This window comes from Musa acuminata, chromosome BXJ1-2 (genome assembly GCF_036884655.1).
Source record: "Musa acuminata AAA Group cultivar baxijiao chromosome BXJ1-2, Cavendish_Baxijiao_AAA, whole genome shotgun sequence".
Taxonomy (NCBI): domain Eukaryota; kingdom Viridiplantae; phylum Streptophyta; class Magnoliopsida; order Zingiberales; family Musaceae; genus Musa; species Musa acuminata.
This window is the reverse complement of record NC_088328.1, coordinates 19,585,659-19,604,164: the sequence shown is the minus strand read 5'-3', so window position 1 is coordinate 19,604,164 and position 18,506 is coordinate 19,585,659. Positions and strand designations below refer to the sequence as shown.

At 42.5% G+C, this 18,506-nt stretch overlaps 3 protein-coding genes across 4 annotated transcripts; all 3 read left to right on the top strand.

Moving 5' to 3' along the window:
- The first annotated feature begins 1,071 nt into the window (after positions 1 to 1,071).
- LOC135612377 (protein RGF1 INDUCIBLE TRANSCRIPTION FACTOR 1-like) lies at positions 1,072 to 4,118 on the top strand. Of its 2 annotated transcripts, XM_065108613.1 has the most exons (4): positions 1,072 to 1,550; positions 3,117 to 3,191; positions 3,282 to 3,422; positions 3,510 to 4,118. In XM_065108613.1, exons 1-4 carry the CDS (start codon positions 1,353 to 1,355, stop codon positions 3,816 to 3,818), a joined length of 723 nt encoding a protein of 240 aa, XP_064964685.1. In that variant the 5' UTR covers positions 1,072 to 1,352; the 3' UTR covers positions 3,819 to 4,118. The 2 variants fall into 2 exon arrangements, 1 of the variants encoding a protein (XP_064964685.1); XR_010486947.1 differs by lacking the exon at positions 1,072 to 1,550 and having other exon boundaries at positions 2,430 to 3,191; positions 3,495 to 3,652.
- Positions 4,119 to 5,486: 1,368 nt separating this feature from the next.
- On the top strand, positions 5,487 to 6,345 carry LOC135597121 (uncharacterized). Its single transcript, XM_065089656.1, has one exon. It carries the CDS (start codon positions 5,487 to 5,489, stop codon positions 6,168 to 6,170), a length of 684 nt encoding a protein of 227 aa, XP_064945728.1. The 3' UTR covers positions 6,171 to 6,345.
- Positions 6,346 to 6,820: 475 nt separating this feature from the next.
- LOC135597107 (uncharacterized) lies at positions 6,821 to 18,168 on the top strand. The gene is made up of 13 exons (XM_065089633.1): positions 6,821 to 6,979; positions 7,053 to 7,148; positions 7,531 to 7,608; positions 13,146 to 13,226; positions 13,308 to 13,527; positions 13,607 to 13,665; positions 14,182 to 14,231; positions 14,348 to 14,435; positions 14,521 to 14,775; positions 14,867 to 14,959; positions 15,468 to 15,572; positions 15,728 to 15,844; positions 17,819 to 18,168. The coding sequence occupies exons 1-13, from the start codon at positions 6,905 to 6,907 to the stop codon at positions 17,882 to 17,884; spliced, it is 1,383 nt and encodes a 460-aa protein (XP_064945705.1). The 5' UTR covers positions 6,821 to 6,904; the 3' UTR covers positions 17,885 to 18,168.
- Positions 18,169 to 18,506: the final 338 nt, after the last annotated feature.

Genomic DNA, 18,506 nt, shown 5'->3' with positions numbered 1-18,506 from the left:
AGGAATCCAGCAGTAGGGGATGGCGAGGTGTACAGTATGGGGTGATCCTCCGTAGCAGCCACGGTCGAAGCTGAAACGCGAGTTTGTAATGGAAGCACCGAGTCCACTTCTACAGGTCAGGGCAGATGGTTTAGCACTACTGTTGCAGTGGAGTTCCTATGTTGCATGTACCACCACACGGTTAGAGTTATTGCCTCCTGACATGGTGCCGATTCCTTGTGCATGGTTTTGGAAATCTGCTCTTCTTTTTTTTGTCTCCTGTTAAGCGTTTTGTGAGTCAGATAATGTGATGCAAACCAGAGTGGTCGTCTCTCGGAGGCCGTGCCTCGAGAAATAGGGGTGTGAGAGCTCTCCTTTACTCCATGATAGGTTAGACTAACTCGAGTTCTACCTGCTGCCGCACTTAAAAGATAGCTGACCTCTGTCATCCAACCATCTTAACCAAGTCCACCTTTTCCCAGGAAATAATGCGTCAACATAAGAGACATCACATCTTTGCAGGTACTGCAATCTCCATCCTCGGGTGGAGGAGGAGGCGAGTGGTCGTCACTTGACAAGCTTCTCGGTTGGGGATGGGGATGGGGATGGCGATGGGGATGGGCTGTCCCCCAGCTGAAGAAACAATGGGTGGAGGAGCAACCATGTGAACTCCTGGCGATGTCTTGTGACAGCAGCTGCTTCATTGTGAAGTCAGAGGGTCCTTCAAAACCTAAGGGGTGGCAAACATTTGATGACGAAAGTCTTTGGGATGATATGATTTTTGTGTGTGTTTTCGACCATATATATATATATATATAATTCATTCAACCTAAAAATAAGATAGAAAATTCCTCATTTCCATTTAATCTCAACCTACAATCCATTCTTAGTATTTAATGGGGGAAGAAGAATAAGCCATGCAGGATAGTAGAGAAAAGGTACAAAGAAATAGTAGTGGGGTTTGTGAATCCCATAAGATAAACCCACCAATTCGTCCACTCCCCTTCCCAAACAAAAATAGCGTGACATGACAAAGCTATTCGTAAAATCATCCCATTATTCCATATATTACATTTATATGTAAATGCATAATTGCTCATCTGGTTGGGCCCATCATCTTCTCTCTTGCCTTTCTTTACTCATTTCTCTATTCTTCCCCTGTCTTCATCTCTTTAATCTTGTCACCTTCCTCTATATATAGGCGCAGCAAGTTCGTTAGCCTTCCCTGCTGCACCACTGCCTTCCTTCTCTCCTCGCCTCTTCTCAAGTCTGCGTAAACCAGTGGTAAAGAACTGTTCTTCTTCTGCATAGATATTTACATAGAGAGAGAGAGAGAGAAAGAACAAGTCGTGTGTGTGCGCTGGCGCGCGTACATGGGGAGAAGGGAGTACGTAGGAGGAGGGGGAGGAATGCCGGGGTGGCTGGGGGGACTGGTGGAGGAGAGCTTCTTTGTGGGTTGCGAGGCCCACGAGAGCAGGAGGAAGAACGAGAAGAACATCTTCTGCCTCGGCTGCTGCACCAGCATCTGCACCCACTGCGCTCCCGCCCACCGCTCCCACCCGCTCCTCCAGGTGATGATGATCCTTCTCCCTCTGCATGATGTGCCCCTCTTCCTCTTTATTCTCCTCCCAACTCTTCCATCTTCTCTGCTCCTCTTTTGTTCCTACTAATGTTACCAGCACGGCGGTTGAGATATAGAATCATCCCTGCAAGCACAGAGGAAATTTCTGTGAGAAAAAGACTCTCTCTCTCTCTCTCTCTCTCTCTCTCTCTCATAATGTTGTGCTCCTCAGTTAGATTATTCTTCCAAATGATTATTCCAGGAATTAATTGATTGGATATTACTGATAGCAACACTAATCTTTTGAGACTCGCAGTGGTATCTTTCTCTCCTTTGTGTTCTACTTTCTCTTTATTTTCCAGTTTAGTCATAGGAAAGAAAAGACACTATATAGAAAGAATTCCACATGTTTGTGCAATTATATTCCCTGATCAATTCATTTTCTAGGATCTCTTATTTGGAAAAGGGGGAAATTACTACCATCCTGGTCAGGTTTTGTTTGGCATCAGAGAAGCAGCAGTTGTTGCAGCTTCAACAGTGGTGGGAATAGCTGCGGCACATCTCTCTCTCTCTCTCTCTCCCTTCTTCTGATACTTGCAATGCCAATAATTTTCTCCACAACATCTATTCCAGATAGAGAGAGAGAGAGAGAGAGAGAGAGAGAGAGAGAGAGAGAGAGATGAATGCATATGGGTATAGTAAGTGTCAGAAATGGGATTTGTAGGCATTGCTTTCCTGAATGGTGGTGGTGGTAGTCATGGCCCCATCTGCAGAAGCTCACATGCTAGTTGAAATATCACTTCATTTTCTCTTGAGGTCATCATCATTCTTGATTTAGACACCAACACCTTTTGTAGATTTTAGACACTTGATCCAAACTAATCTTGAACTCTGCTCTAAATTCCACTTGTTCTTCATCTTTGTTTGCATGCCTTGATCTACTTCTCCAGCAAGCAAAACCAGTTTCTGCTGCCTGTACCACTTCTCTCTGTTCATCGAGGCCTGTCTGGACTTGCCTTTTCTAAGGAGAAATGGTTGGCTCCTTTTTCTCCTTAGCTTTCTGATTCCTTTTGATAACTTGCAGCTTTTTACCACAAAAAGTATGAGCTTTCCCCTCCCCACAAACACAACTCTCATTCTCACTCCTCCTTCCATCTGTTTCCTGCCGTTTGTTTTTTACTATGGTAACTTTTTTGACCACGCTTACGGCCATTAGCCATGCCATGCTGAGTCCCAATCAATGGTGTGGCCCTTTTCACCCTCCAAATCCTCCTACATTTACCGGTTGTAGTCTGCCATTTTCCAAGGAATGCTCTCCGTGCTCTGTTGTCTTCCATCTCCCGTCCTCTCTTTTCCTTCGTGGCTTCCTCTGATAAGGATCGTGTCGTCAAAGCGTTACAACGCTCTTTTAACTTGGCATTCATTGCAGTATTCCCAGTTCATCACTTCTGATGCTATATGATAGCAAATGAGGCCAAATCTGTCTGCAACCCTTTTGCCAATTGTTCCCTTGCAAAATTACTGCACACAGTTGGATCTATCACCGATGACAGCAACCCGTCTTGATCCTGTTTAGGTGCGCCGCTATGTCTACAACGATGTGGTTCGACTGGATGATCTCGAGAAGCTTGTGGACTGTTGCTTTGTGCAGGTGCTCCAGTAAAATCTTAGAGCATTTGAATTGGTGCTGCAAATCGTGGCATGTGATTCTTTGATGACGCTTCATCTTTCTTGGTGGCAGCCTTACACCATCAACAGTGCCAAAGTGGTGTTCCTGAAGCCAAGGCCACAGTCCCGGCCTTCCAAAGGCTCCAGCAACATCTGCTTGACCTGCGACAGAATCCTCCAAGAACCCTTCCACTTCTGCTCCCTCTCTTGCAAGGTACCAACTCTCACAACTCGCGGAGAGCTCTCCGCATGCTGAACCCGACTCGACATAGATGACGATGTACAGAGTTTGGGATTGCAGGTGGACCATGTTCTGCTACGTGGGGAGGATCTATCGAGCATCCTGTTCAGGTTCGAAGACTCCGACTTCGCCTTCTCTCGATTCGAGAGTCTCCAGGTGGACGAGGATGACGGTCCGATCGCCGCTAATGCAACCCTGGAACAGCCAGCGCAGAGAAAGGAGGAGTGCTTGCCGCCGAGCCACGGTGGCGGCGGCGGCGGCGGTGGCAGCGGCAGCTCAGGAACGAGGAAGAGCAGGTTCTTCCCTCGGATAGTACTGTCCCTGAACAACAGGAGGAAGGGAGCTCCGCATAGATCACCTCTCTCTTAGCGTCATGCTTCAGCTTAATGTTACCAGAGGACTAAGCATCTAGGTTTAGCTTCTTACAAGTTGTCATTCGTAGAAGAGGGTGAAAGAGCTGTGGCTTACTGGTCCAAGAGGACTCTGCATTTCCATTACTGTCAAGGTGGAGACGATGGGCCACGGTTGATGATGCGGCTGTGGCCGAGCATTTCCACTACTGACAAGGTGGAGACGATGGGCCATTGTTGATGATGAGGCTGTGGCTCAGAGTTGTGCCCACCAGTTTTGCATCAGTGTAATGGAATGCATCTATATCTGTCCACATATATACATATATATACTGCTCAGCTATATGTTGACATGGCTGTAATAATGAACACCAAAGTCTCCCACGCGTACGACTGACTCAGCAGCCTTCATGTGGGTAATAAACAGAAAGAATTATTATTATTATTATTATTATTATTATTATTATTATTATTATTATAAGTGCACAGAGTGTTGAATCGATCCGAAAGAAATAAATTGAGTTAATAATTCGATGATTTCAAATTGAATCCAAAATGAGAGTTACGAGTCTGAATTGATTCCAAACCAACTAACAATAAAATAAAATATAAGTGGATTCCATGATATAGTGATTAACACTTCAAATTTAAAATCTAATAATTTGATCTTTAAATTTTGATGAAATAATTTATTTATTTTATTTTATTAATCAGAACCAATAGGTCAAATTGAAATCGAAATTGCTTCATAATTTGAATTTTAAGGTCTTTTATAAGTTGAAAGTGTTATTTATCATAATTCAACCTCATCGTATAATTGGTTCGAAATGCTTAAATCTATTTTAGTAGCATTAGACAGACCTTTATAGGTTACAGTGGTAAAGTCCACGTCTACATGGGTCCCTTTCCTTTGTTGACCAATTCTAAGTCTTCTTCTGGTGGGTCCTATTTCCCGCCTCTCTCTCTCTCTCTCTCTCTCATTAATGTCTTTAAATATAATTACGTCGTTTGTTGACTCCTTCGTCGGCCTCTGCAGCATCAGCAGCTGGCAACACAAGAGGGTGTCTGTGGCCACTTAGAACATGCGGTCACTTCACACGCATCTTAGTCTCTACTTCTCGAAGTGCCACACTTCTACTGTATTCTTTCTGAACAAAACATATACCTCTGTCTCTCTCCCCCCACTTTTGTGTATGCCTGGGAGACAAAATAGGGTTCGGAGTTGCTGTGTCGAAGTTGAAAGATTGAAAGTAAGAAGGATGATGACGATTCAAAAGTACTAATGTATTATAGATTAATCTCTTTGACTCTCCTCCTCCCTCTTTGACAGGTCTGCCCAGAAAACAAGAAGCGATAGATGCAGGTGACTCATCTTCCTTCGTCATACCGTGAGCTTTTGGAGACGTGAAATGATGAACAGTGTTGCTTAGTGTTGTGCACACCATGCGGAAGGCTTCGGCGCTGAAGGCCGACTTTGGTCGACCGACCGAGTCAACACCCCCTTCTTTCTCGACCAAACAATTCGGGAGGATGCTTCCGCGAACCAACCTTGCTTTTAAGATCAGAAAGCCGACGCTGCGGGTGCGACAGCCCGCACGTGGCAGCCATCCATGGTTCAGACGTCAGAATCGGATGGCTCACGTCCAAATCTTAGGCAACCATTGACCGCCCGAGTCATCCCCTATATATGCCCACCCTCGGCCGCTTACTCCATCCATCGATGGCCATGGGTGACACCGTCTCCGGCCCAGCGCAGTGGGCTCAACTCGGCGGCGGCGCCCGGCCGTACCCCTCGGCCACGCCCGCCGCATCGGACTCGAACCTGACCGTCGATGGGCTGCCGGCCAAGGTCACCCACCAACAGATCGAGGGCCGGGTGGGGAAGCCGGTGAGGCGGCGGTCGAGAGCCACCCGGAGGGCTCCGACCACCATGCTCAACACCGACACCACCAATTTCCGCGCCATGGTCCAGCAATTCACCGGCGTCCCTTCGGGACCGTACTCAGCCGAGTACCGGCCTGGCGGCGTCCCGATCTCCAACCTGGGCGGTGGTTATAGTTCGCATGAGCCACTGAACCAGCCAACCTTCACGTCCTTCGGCCACCTCCAGCATCACCAGTACCAGGGGCAGAGCTTGCAGTACCCACAGGAGGAGCGACAGCAGTATCGGTCATCTGATGGTAACATCTTTACCGCAGCCGGTGGCGCTTATCGTAGCAACAACAGCAACGATGCTTTTCTTCTTCAAGGGTTCAACAACTCCGGCACTGCCTTGGAGGTGGGCGATGACTTTTTCTTTGATGGTACGTACAGCCAAATGATGCCAAGGCCAACCTCCACTGACCACAGGGCTCATGGGTACTTTTCTTGAGACGGGATAAGGGCGGGGTTAGGGATGAGAGAGCACTTTCGATACTTCTATGTATGTAATGTGTGTACGGGGAAGAGAGCGAGACGGGCGACAACGCATGTGCATATACATTGTCATCATATCCTTACTAGTCATATGCAATATGTATCGAATCAGAAAGAGGTGATGTGATTAATTGGTCTCCAAGTGGACAAGCTGTTTGCCGCAGAAAAAATGCACGCTTGAATGGGTCGCGTGTAAAAGGAGTAAAGGCGACACATTGCAAAGTCAACATTTTCCACAGGAAAATGTTGGACTCATGAGGTTGAAAATTCCATTATCACGTTTCTTTGACGCTTAGATTTCGTAGCTCTCCCGTGGATTCATTCATTGGGTAAAGCTTTCATCGAATTAGGATTGAACTCACTACCGACAGAACCAATGGAATGTGCCGCATGTGTGTACTGAATTCCTTAACTTGGTTCGATTCAACCGTTTAACTCTTATTAATGGTGAATTGACTCGAATCAATTTAATATACGCTCATCGTGACTCGAGATTCTACCAGTCTCGACCGTATTGAGTCTGACTTAAGCTCGATTGGAATCCCTGTTTTAGTTGGGTCGGGCATCGAGATTGACGGGTCCGGATTAACCCATTAATTGGAGCCTCCACACGGTTCGATTGGATGGCAGTAAACCCTCGCCACTCCGCACCGGCAGTTCTCGACAGCGAATTCGACCCGTCTCGTCCCGATGGCCAGGATGGATTTCGAAGTCGTCGTCCTCGCCGGCGGCACCTCCCGCAATCTCAACCCCCTCGTCTCCCAGGTCCTCCCTCTCGCTCTCGGTCTCTCGATCTCCATCGCGTGCGCTTAATCTGGGGTTTTTGCTTCGATCACAGGAGGTCCCCAAGGCGTTGCTCCCTGTCGCCAACCGCCCCGTCCTGTCTTACGTCCTCGAGCTCCTCGAAGCCAGCAACCTCAAGGATCTCATTGTGGTGAGCTCCGTTTCCCCACCGATTCTCCTTTCTGAAAATTTGACAGTGAGATGTCTCGAGTTCTTTGATCTTTTACTTTTCCCTTTCCCTTGGAAGGCTGAAGTTTAGTTCTTTAGGGCTTTTGCTTTATTACGAAGTTGTTTGAAATTGTTGTTCTTTTCCATGCTTTTTCCCTCTTCGAGACTACGAAGGATTCGGCTTTTAGAGATTTTAATCGTATATTTATAGATGCAAACGGATGAGTAGTTGTGTCCCGTTTATCCAAGTGACTTCAGCTTGAATAAGCTCGAATTTTTTTCCCTTATTTTACATGTTGAGGTATCAATAGTCGGATTTTTGTAGCTTTTGCAGTGTTTCTGAATTGACTGCCAAATGCACACAGGTGGTTGAGGGAGAAGATGCTGCACTCCGCATTGGCGGATGGATATCGGGTGCTTACGTTGACCGTCTTCATGTTGAGGTTAGTCTCTGTCTGGATTAATTGGAATGTTTGGTCTTCATATTAGATGGAGCCAGACTTCGGGACTCATTCTTTTGTGCTAATGTGGATACTTTAGTTTGTTAAAACCCAGGTTTCTAGTGTAACTAGCCAACCCAAGATGGTATATTTGTTAGATTTTTAACCACATCTTCTAAATTAGTTGATAATATACACATAATATTAATTATTACCTCTTTTACATAAACATTATAATATAATTTCACATTCATGTTCCTATTTTTATGACTTTGCAGTCACCATTGTTCTTGTTTCATATTGTTTTCTCCTTTTTATCTTCCATCGTATTGTCACGAATTTGATTGGTTTTGCTTAAGTCGTGCGACACTCTTGCGTATCCGTCCGCAAAGGCTTAGCCTTCACGAAACCTTTTATGGTCCCTTAAGGACCTGTAAAAGAAAAGTCGGATTAGAGGAAGCGTTTTAACTCGAGATCCTACAAGCAAATATTTCAGTAAACACTTAATAGACAATGCAAATTAAAAACATAGACTTCGCAAGCTCTAAACGATCATGTGACAAAGGGTCAGTCGAGGCCGAAAGTCCCTATGAGTGCTCACATGTCATTGTTATGGAATAAGGCAACGAATCGGCCCTAGACAATACCCCAAAAGTCCATCTAACCATGTGCCAACGGGTAGCTCTAGGGTGTTATGTTAGTCGACACTCTGCACCACTCTACGGAGCTAGAAAACTCTCAAAATGATTGTTTGGATGACTTATGTTTGGGTAGTTTTGCTTTAGCGTGACAACTACACACAATATATGTTTGCAAGACTAAAACAACAATAAAAGCCAACCAAAATAGGGTTGTGAAGCCTATTGCGAGCCATCTACATGCTATGTAAAGCATGAACAAATCCAAAAGGCACGAACATACACATACATTACATCGAACACTCTGTGTATAGATTTGTCCGTGACATTCTCCTTCACTTATTCTTTTGACATCCTCGTCGAAGCCTTTGCAAACACGACATTTCCTCGCCTTTAATGAATCTTTAATCTTCTGCCTAGTTGCAACGCACCTCTGGGCTCTTAGCTGCTCTCCGCCATTGTTGTTGAGTAATCGAACTTTAATTCGCCAATACTACTTCAACTCACAAATGATTTTGACTCGGGTGTGTGATCAGTCGAGTTGTGCTAATATTTGTTGGCTCCCACAGATCCCTCAGATTAAGGAAAAGATCTTTCTTATTGTGCGCTTTAACGAGCATTACCTCGGAGATCCCTCACTCGAGTCAAAAGTCTCGTGTTGCTTGAATTGGGTGGATGCTTGTTGGAGCTTTAACGAGCATTATCTTGCAGACTTTGAAGTATTTTTATGTCTTTCCTCCATAAAATTTGCCCATCAATTTTTCTTTTACTTGTCGCTTCCAAGTAGGTTCATATCACTTCCGCTTTCGATTGATATTTTGTTGGGAAATGAAGCGGACAATGTACTCTCAGTATAACCGATCACCATTGGTGAGGATTTGACAACCATTGTCTCCTATTAAGTTTCTTCGAAGGGTCTTTGAACATGTGCAGAGAACCAGGGTACTCGTTTTTGCCCATTCTTTTAAAAGTTGAGAAGGTAATGATTACTTGACTGCACTCGCCTCCTCGAGGATTGTATTTCATGCATCAAGCTAATTACTAGCCTTCCCTTGCTCTTTGCTTATACTTCTGAAGCACTCGAAGTGTTTGCACTCCTAGCTACTGTAATTCGCCTTCTCATAGCTATTGAACTTATGGAATACAAGAAGTTTTACCTAAAAAGAGTAAAATTTTGTCCCGACTCAGAGCAAGTCTCTGAAAGCTTTGGTCGCCTCTTGGATTATATCGTCTTCTCCATCATTTTCGCTACCTACTCCTCTGAGTAGATAAGGCACAACACCGCGTATTGCCTATTTCGTTCCTTGGTCGAATACTCCTACATCAACTTGAAGTCCACCACTTTTGGTTATTTTGATGAGAAGCACATCGACATCGGCCTTGTGAAGTTCCCTGGCCTCTGCCCTTTTGTCTTGTCTCAATACTTGGAGTTTGCCTCTGCATTCTCCACCTCGACCCTTTTCATGACCATGCGTTCTCTTTCCATGAGAGCAAGGGATCGATGACCCCATGGTCTAACTATCCGTCGTCTCGCATCTATGTCCCTTTCTTCGCGATCGGTAGGTTCATCTCTACAGCATTGTGGCGCTCCTTCGAGTCCACCTTTATCTTAATCGATGCTTAGTTTTTGGGTAGCTAACTCCCTCTGACTCGTCGTCGCTTCGTCACCCCTTTCGATCAGTCGCTTCAATACCTTTATGTTCTCCGAGTAGTTTCCCTTGGTCGATGGAAAGATAGACTACAACTCTCATGCATGACCTCTATCATTATATTGAAAGGCTCGCATCGATTATGTTCTCCTTTGCATCATTGGTAGCAACGTTTGTTTACTCAACCTTGCCTCTTGATTTGTTGGGCTTCCTTAAGCGAATATGAGCTCTGGAGTAGTACAACTCTCCAACTGCTCTAATCATACCGTTATATAATCAAGTCCCCCCCCCCATGCGACTACAGGTACTTGCACTCGAAATCCCCTTCGATGGTACACAATCCCCATATGCTGATAATTAAGGCTTTCATCCGATACAAAATTCGATACACACACGAAAGACCCACCTCTTCGGTGCCATGACATTTACTCCTTGAATTCATAGCCCTTCTTGCCATCGTGTTGTTTACTAAAGTGGAGCTACCAATAGCTCTTAATCATACCTCTGTATGATTAAGTCCCTCACAAGACTTCTCCCGTGTGTCGTATTGCCTCGAATTGTTCCACCACGATTCGCTGCACTATGTCACCTCTTGGTGACATCTCCATTGCGTTCTGATCTTTGTGGGATAAACTCGGACTTCGATCTCTCCATGTTTGGCGTCTACCAATACATCGCAGGGCCTCCGTCACCTCCATTTGCTCCTTTGGAAATCGACCTTCGTCCATCCATTCTCGGGTCACATATGGACGAAACACAACTCTAGGACAGTCCATCGCCTAGTAGCTCTTGAAGGTCACCAACTTCGATGAAATTAATGCGCCATTGTCTGGATACTGGACCATTGCCCCCCAGCACAATCTCTACTATGCACAACTTGTAGCAATGTTGCATATTCTTCAAGAGTACCCGCCTTTGTGTCCTCTTACGTCATGCCAAAGCATTATGACCCGAACTTCGCCTCCGCAAGTTGAGTCACCTTAGTCCCTCCATCAATTGCTTTGTCGAAATAAGATGCATGTGCCTTGAAGCTCCCTTCTTCTTTGGCACCATGCAAGATGAATCCGCTCCATTAGAACGAGAGACTCATGGAATGACATGATTTCACTTTTGCTTCTGCAAGAGTTCATGTCCTTGACCTCTGTCCAAGGAAAACTTTGTGCTTCCACTTCATGTTCCGTCTTCTATATCGACTCCCTTCATACGGCTCGAGCACTTCATCAAGTTCCACCTAAGTTGCTTCGCTTGGTTTACATTGAGTTGATGGTGGCGCTCATGTCCACCATTCCATGGGTCAGCCTTTCATTGAGTCTGATTTCCTCATCGGTTTTAAGTGTACCTTCATTTGGTGTTGCCTAAGGTTGTTCCCCCACTTGATCTAACAATGCATCCACCAACGCATTTCCTCGTGCAAGATCATGTGACTCATTATCGCTCGCTCGATCCGTTGAGCTTTATGGAACTGTTGTCTTGAGGTACTCCCCTCAACATGTATAGTCCGTTGCACATGATTCTCCTTCAGGAAAACCAAGACTTATCCCTCCTGGATATCTGTCTTATTGGAGCAACTTTTCTCTTCGTATCATTCCTTTTAGAAGTTTCGGAGACCACCATCCCTTTGGACTACTCCGCCTTGCTGAAAAACTGTGCATTGTTTAACCATCGCGAATGCACTTGCTAGATTATGACTCTTCGCCAATACAATGGCTACTACGCCGCTCAAGGTCAAGAAAATGCTAGACTTATTGCACACTTCAGCCTCTTATGGACGTATCCTTCCCATGTTGAAGAGAAAGATTTCATGCTCCATAGCGACGAGTTTCGGTCGTGCCTTAGGATAGCCACGAATAATACGTCGTCCGCATACAAACCATTTCATGAGCATCAAATACTTCGAATTAGCAATTCCTCACCTCTGTGAGCTTTGTACAACTCTTTCGGTCATCGAGCAACTCATCCCTCCTTGTATAGTCTCATCCTTTGCCAAGTGCTCTGCTTGCCTTGAGCACTATCAAATTTGGTTGTCAATATCGAGTTGTAGCTCGAATTCAATCATCCCGGCCTTTGTGCACTACGCGTTCTTCCGAGCTCACTTGTCCTTATGGTGTCATTATGCTCGTTTCCCTCAAACGGTTATGTGTGTTGTCTACCCTTAACATAGTTCTGCTATGTCCCCTACGTTTGCATGCCAAGTGTTTCTAAGCGTGTTTGTCTCGCTCTAATATTATCTGTCACGGACTTAGCTAGCTTTGCCTAAATCATGTGGCATCATTGCATATCTATCCGTAAGGGGTCAATCTCCCCAAAACCTCTTATGATCCCTTAAGGACCTACAAAAGAGAAGACAGGCTAGAGGAAGCGTTTAACTCGGGATCCCACAAATAGATATTCTGGCAAACACTTGATAAATAATGTAAATTACAAACATAGACTTGAAAAGCTTTGAACGATCGTGCAACAAAGGGTTCAAGTGGTTCATCGTGGCCAAAAGTTTCCACAAGTGTCCACATGAGACTACTAAAAACAAGACAACAAACGTTATGGATGTTCTACAGTGTCCACATGATTTTAAAAGTGGTTCCATTTGCTGATTTTTTTCACTATCACAATCAAGTGTTATGGATGTTGTATGTTTTCTGAGTTACGCCTCTTAATAGCTATTTCTGATATGTCACCGACTATCCGAATGTTGGAGTTTAATTTCTCACCCAACTATTTAGCAGTATCGGCTATATACATCTTTTGCTGTCGTTGAGTAAAATCGGTAGATCCATGTTCATGCGATCCGTTGTAGAGCGTTGGTTGTCAATGGCCTAACACAACCATCCACCCTTTTTATCCGGGCTTGGGACCAACATAGGCAGTGTTTGAATGTCTTAGCAAAAGGCACAGGGACAAGTACATGTGAATTATGAGTGTGTATTACTTTATTCATATGTTCTGTTGGTAAGCCATGGATTGAGAAAAACAATGTTAGTTATATATATGATACTTTATAATCAAATTAAAGGTTGAAGTTTAGATAATTACAGACTTTAAGTAACTTTAAATGTCAGGTTCCAGGACATAATGTAGAAGTAAAGATTTTATATAGTGAACATCGTAGCTATAGCTAAAAAAGAAGTAAGAAAATACTACTTATTTGGAATGACTGCTGCGGTTACTTATATACGCACCAAACTCGATCAACTACTTGAAGTGAAGATTAACTTTCGTCGAGGCTCTATGAAAGCATCTATTTGTCCCTTTATAGGTGGCAGCTGTGCCCGAGGGTGTTGGCACTGCAGGAGCTTTGCGAGCTGTGGCATCTTACCTCACTGCCAATGATGTTCTGGTAGTCACCTAAATTCCTTGGTGATTTTGAAGGAGAAAAAAGACTGTGGGTTTCCGTTGTATTAATTCAGTGTATTTGTAGATTGTAAGCGGTGACCTTGTTACTGATGTGCCTCCTGGGGCTGTGGCTGCAACACACCGAAGACATAGTGCAGTAGTGACAGCATTGCTGTGTCCAGCTCCTGTTAGTGGTCCATCTGATACAGGAACTTCTGGAGGAAAGGAAAAGGCTAAAAAACCAGTCCGCTGCAATATTGTGGGGCTGGATCCAACAAGACAATATTTATTACACTTGGCAACAGGTTATTGAATTTATCATGCCAAGTATAATTTACCTAGCTTCTTTTTTGGTTACTTTTATGTAACATAATACCTTGACAGGGGCTGAAGTTGAAAAGGATATTCGAGTTCAAAAGAGCCTTCTTCGGGCTGTGGGACAGGTATAAAATCTGTTTCATAATTTTTCATATGGATAATAATATTGTAACCTCTTCTTGCTTTTCACTACATGTTTCATCCTTTTCTCTTGGTTCAGTTTTTGAGTGATTTTTTGGTTCCAATATTCTGTTAACAAGAGACTGAGATAACCACATACTCATGCAAATCATGTGGAACTGATATAGAAAATATTCTAACTTCTCAGTTAAAACAATTACCTGTACAATCAGATGCCACACACTAATTGTCACTAGCGTGTAAATGACACCTCCATCATATGCTTTTTGTACAGGCGAATCTCATCAATATTCTGTTGAATTTCTTGTCAAGTGGTATTTTTATTAGTTAATTTGGCTTTCTAGTCATTGCATGTTCAAGCTAGGAAGCGATATGAAGGTCATTTGTTGCTGCCACCTTTTGCCTTTTGTGCTAATCTGATCTTGGGTTTCAAATAATTATAGATCCTCTATTTAATTCACTTATTGTTCTCATGTCATGATTTTTTTGGCTGCCTTTAGATTGAAATTCGAGCTGACCTCATGGATGCACACATGTATGCGTTTAAAAGGTCTGGCATTTCCTTTAAGTGGTGACTATTATATATTTTTTTTATAAAATCTTCTTTCTTATGCTTTTGATCACTAAATCCATTTCTTTGTCCTCTAACAAGTTATCATATATCAGGAGTGTTCTGCAGGACATTTTGGATCAAAAGGATAAATTTCATAGCATTAGACAGGATATTCTACCGTATCTGATCAGAACCCAGCTGGTATGCTAAGTAATATCTGTACTTCTTAGTAATTTTTAATTTTTGCTACCATTAGCTAACATTACAATTACATCATTGTCATCAGAATTCAGAAGTATCAGATAATGGAGGTATTAAATCTGAATTGGGGATGGATAATATATCTTCACAAAATGACCTGAGATGGTTGTCTCAACACCGAGAAATTGCTCCTTCTGCTTTCCAGGAGCCCCATGCTTTTAGTCTTAAGCCGCTACCTGATGCTCGAACAACCCATAAATGCTGTGCTTATATCGCCAGTGAAAGCAAGTATTGTGCTCGTTTAAACTCTATTCAGGCATATAGTGACATTAATCGTGATGTAAGAATCTAAAAACCTAGAATACAATCATGACGTTGCAGCTGAGTAACTTTGTATTGTAACAGCTAATAAATTTTCATATGGCAAATAGGTGGTAGGAGAGGCTAGTCACCTTTCTGGCTATTCTTTCTCTGCACAAAACAACATCATTCATCCATCTGCTGAGCTGGGATCTAAAACTACGGTGAGCCATTGCACATTCTTAGTATCATTTTGTTCTACCTATGGTGCGTATGGTATATATTTGATTTTTCAATATATATATTTGATTTTTCAATATATATATTTGATTTTTCATGCATGCATTTTATTAGAAAGGTAAGGTAAATGGCATCATACTTCTGGTATGGCATAGATGATCATCGAGTCACTTTCTTATGCATGATTAATGATATAATAGACATCAGCCCATATATAAAACCCCAGAAGTTACCTTGTTTAACCAATAGGGCTGAATTGTTAACTTGTTGCCACTTCAAAAATCAATTTTGCTTTTACCTTTTCATGTATTAATGCCCTTGCAATCTTTACTTTCTAAGTGAAGTTCATTGGAGTTATGTTCTGTACTGAGTTTTCTCTGTTGGACTACATTTTATTTTCAATGCATTTTGGTACTTGATATTTTGTTGTACTTTGTAAAATCATGTGTTGTTTTTTATTATCCACATGACTCATGTAACTTAGTGATATAGGTTGGTCCACAATGCATGCTTGCAGAAGGTTCAAAATTAGGTGATAAATGTAGTGTGAAACGATCTGTCATTGGTCGCCACTGCAGGATTGGTTCAAATGTCAAGGTACATAGACACTGCAGTAAACCTGATCTCAAGCCAATTCTGATGTGTTATTATCAAAAGTGTAATTCTTGCAGCCATATATGAAAAACATGTATATGCTGCGGGAAGACATTACTTCAATTTATGATATTAATGATTTGTGTTTGGGACTGCAGATTGTCAATTCTATTGTGATGAATCATGTCACTATTGAAGATGGTTGTTCTATTCAAGGTTCTGTTGTATGCAGTAATGTGCAGCTTCAAGAGCGTGTTGTTCTAAAGGACTGTCAGGTGCACTATTTTTTTTTCCTTCTCTGTTTCTCTAACTTACTATTTGTGAATGAGAAAAAAAAGGATTACTACAAAGATCTCTTCCTGAATACATTACAATGAAGTGCAAGTCATACAGGAAGATAGAGATATGTTGTTTTGTCTCAATAGTCTAAGTCCATGGGAGAGTTTGAGAATATTTCTATTGTGGGTACAAGAATTATAACCTCTGACATAACGTTTACGTAAAATTTAAAGCCTAATTACTGCATGTGGAACCTCCAACACTTGTAACAAGAATCTCTGCAGGAAATCTCACTCTGATCACCTCACTGAACAATTTATGCGTGATAAATATTAAGTTATCTAGGATAAAGGAACTGCATGTCTATAATGCCAAAATATACAATAGAGCTTCTGTAATTACAGGTACAAATCAGTCCTAACCCTCCCTTGTTAATGAGCCTAACCACTTTGTGAACCATACAGACATGCAAGGAAGCAAGTTACATGTGTATGTGCAACTCATTAATGGAACAACCCATTTGCAATACAGCTTATAGTTTTGAATTTTTGAACTTGTGCCCACAAGGATTAGACACAAGTTCACTAGTGGTGGTCTTAGAATCAGAAAGAACTCCCAAGGAAGGAATCCACATCGAACATCATATATGAGTTGCCCAGATGAGTCTTGTAGTCCTTAATGGCTTTTTATTTATGATTATGATTAACCTAAGTTCAGATCTAATAGGAGTTGGCTTTGATCTCTTTATCCCATTTTTCACACCAGATGCAAGTGATCTAAAATTGAATTCAAATTACCAATGATCTCCACTTTCTTTAGTGGTTAGAATCGTAAGACCAACTTATTACAATTTTCACATTGACTTAATTTTTAATCTCTTTTTTAATGAGTACTATCATTTCCTGTCGCCCTGAGTCTTGGGCTATTATTATGCCACTAAGAATTATATCATCATATTTGAGTTTTCACCTTCAGCTCTCTGTAGCAACACAAGCACCTTCCTGACCCATTGTTGAACAGCTGCCTTGTGCAGCCTTATAAGGACCATCGTGTTCTCATACAACTATAGAGTCTAATCAAAATTGCACCTATACCTGCATTCATGGTTTTACTTGCGTAAGTACTGTTACATTACACATCTCACCCTTCATGAGTGGACTTGCTTGGATGATTTTGTCCATTTGAAATATCAAACTGAGGATTGCTTTTTCTATTTGAAGAGATTAGGAGAGGGGAAGTTGAAAGGGTTGGAAGCTATAATCGTCTTCCATCACAGGCAATCCTGATGTTTCCAAGAAAAGGAAGACCACCTTTTCACAGTGAATTTCTTTAGGATGAGTACATTTACCTTCTCCAATCCTGCATTCCCTGTGCACTGCTGGTCCATCCTTTTTTTAGTCATTTGTCTTTCTAGACACACTCCCATCATTCGGTAAACTAAGAACAGTGTTGGGATGCCCAAAAAGACTCAAAATTGTGCCGAGATTATTCTGTGCATTTAGAGACACAAGTCTTAACCAACTATAGAGACCAACTGTTCAGCTTCCAACTCCAAGCACACTTTAGAGTGTTCTTCGCTACCAGCAACCGATCAAGTTGGTATTTGAAATGTTCATATTAAACCTATGAGCAGACAAAGAAACCCTGTTTTCTTGGGCTCTGGTATCAAACTAGAGTATTGCTTTGATAATTTGCACCTTGCGTGTAGTGTTCTATATGATACTTCCAGCTGAACAGAATGAGTATGAATTGCTTTCAGTGATCGCAAGTAGATGTCTCTAAGTTTGTTCTGGAAATTAAAAGTCCACTTCCCCATGCTGCCTAAAATTTGTCAAGCTTGCATGTTTTCTGCAAGCTGTGTTCCTGAATAATCTGTACCTTACACTGCTATAACTATTAGCATCACATAATGTTCTTACTGACTTGTTTGTTTGATTTCCTCTGGTTGTTCTATTGTCTTGAACCATCAGGTTGGTGCTGGTTATGTTGTCACAACTGGCAGTGAACACAAGTCCGAATCGCTTGCAAGAAAATAAGTGCTAACAAGTCTCTCGCAAGGTTTCCTAATTGCTTGCTTTTTCGGCGGAACTCCGGCCTATACATCCATGTGCTTTGAGGTCATGAGAGAGTGAGAGAGAGAGAGAGACATTTTGTTGTCTCCCTTTTTATCCATGTCTATTGCTTTTTCTTGTCTTCTTTTTTAACCCAAGTACACCATCACAATATGCCAAATCCTTGATAGAATTCTGAACTGTCTCGTATCATATGTTTGCATGTAAAATTTGGTTTCTATTCATATCACTGCTTTTGATTTCCTTAATTAATTTCTTCCATTTTTTTCAATAATTATTAGCTAATCTCTGTCAGATCGTCACTGTTGTATGGTTTTGCATTTTATTTTTTTTGGTGTCCTACTTTGTTTAATTGATTGCAGTGAAATGTTCGCTTTATTTCATTCAATCTCGATTTCACGTCTGACATGATGCTACTAAATTTTACCTCCATATACCTATTAAGGCCCTACTAAGATCATATTACCAGCTTGGATGCACCGAAGAGAACAACGCCGTTTGGTCATATAATTCTTAGGTTCGCTCTGAAACAGGTCCGATGTCTCTCTGGTCTCGATGCTAACTCGACTCGGCCCTAACAACATTC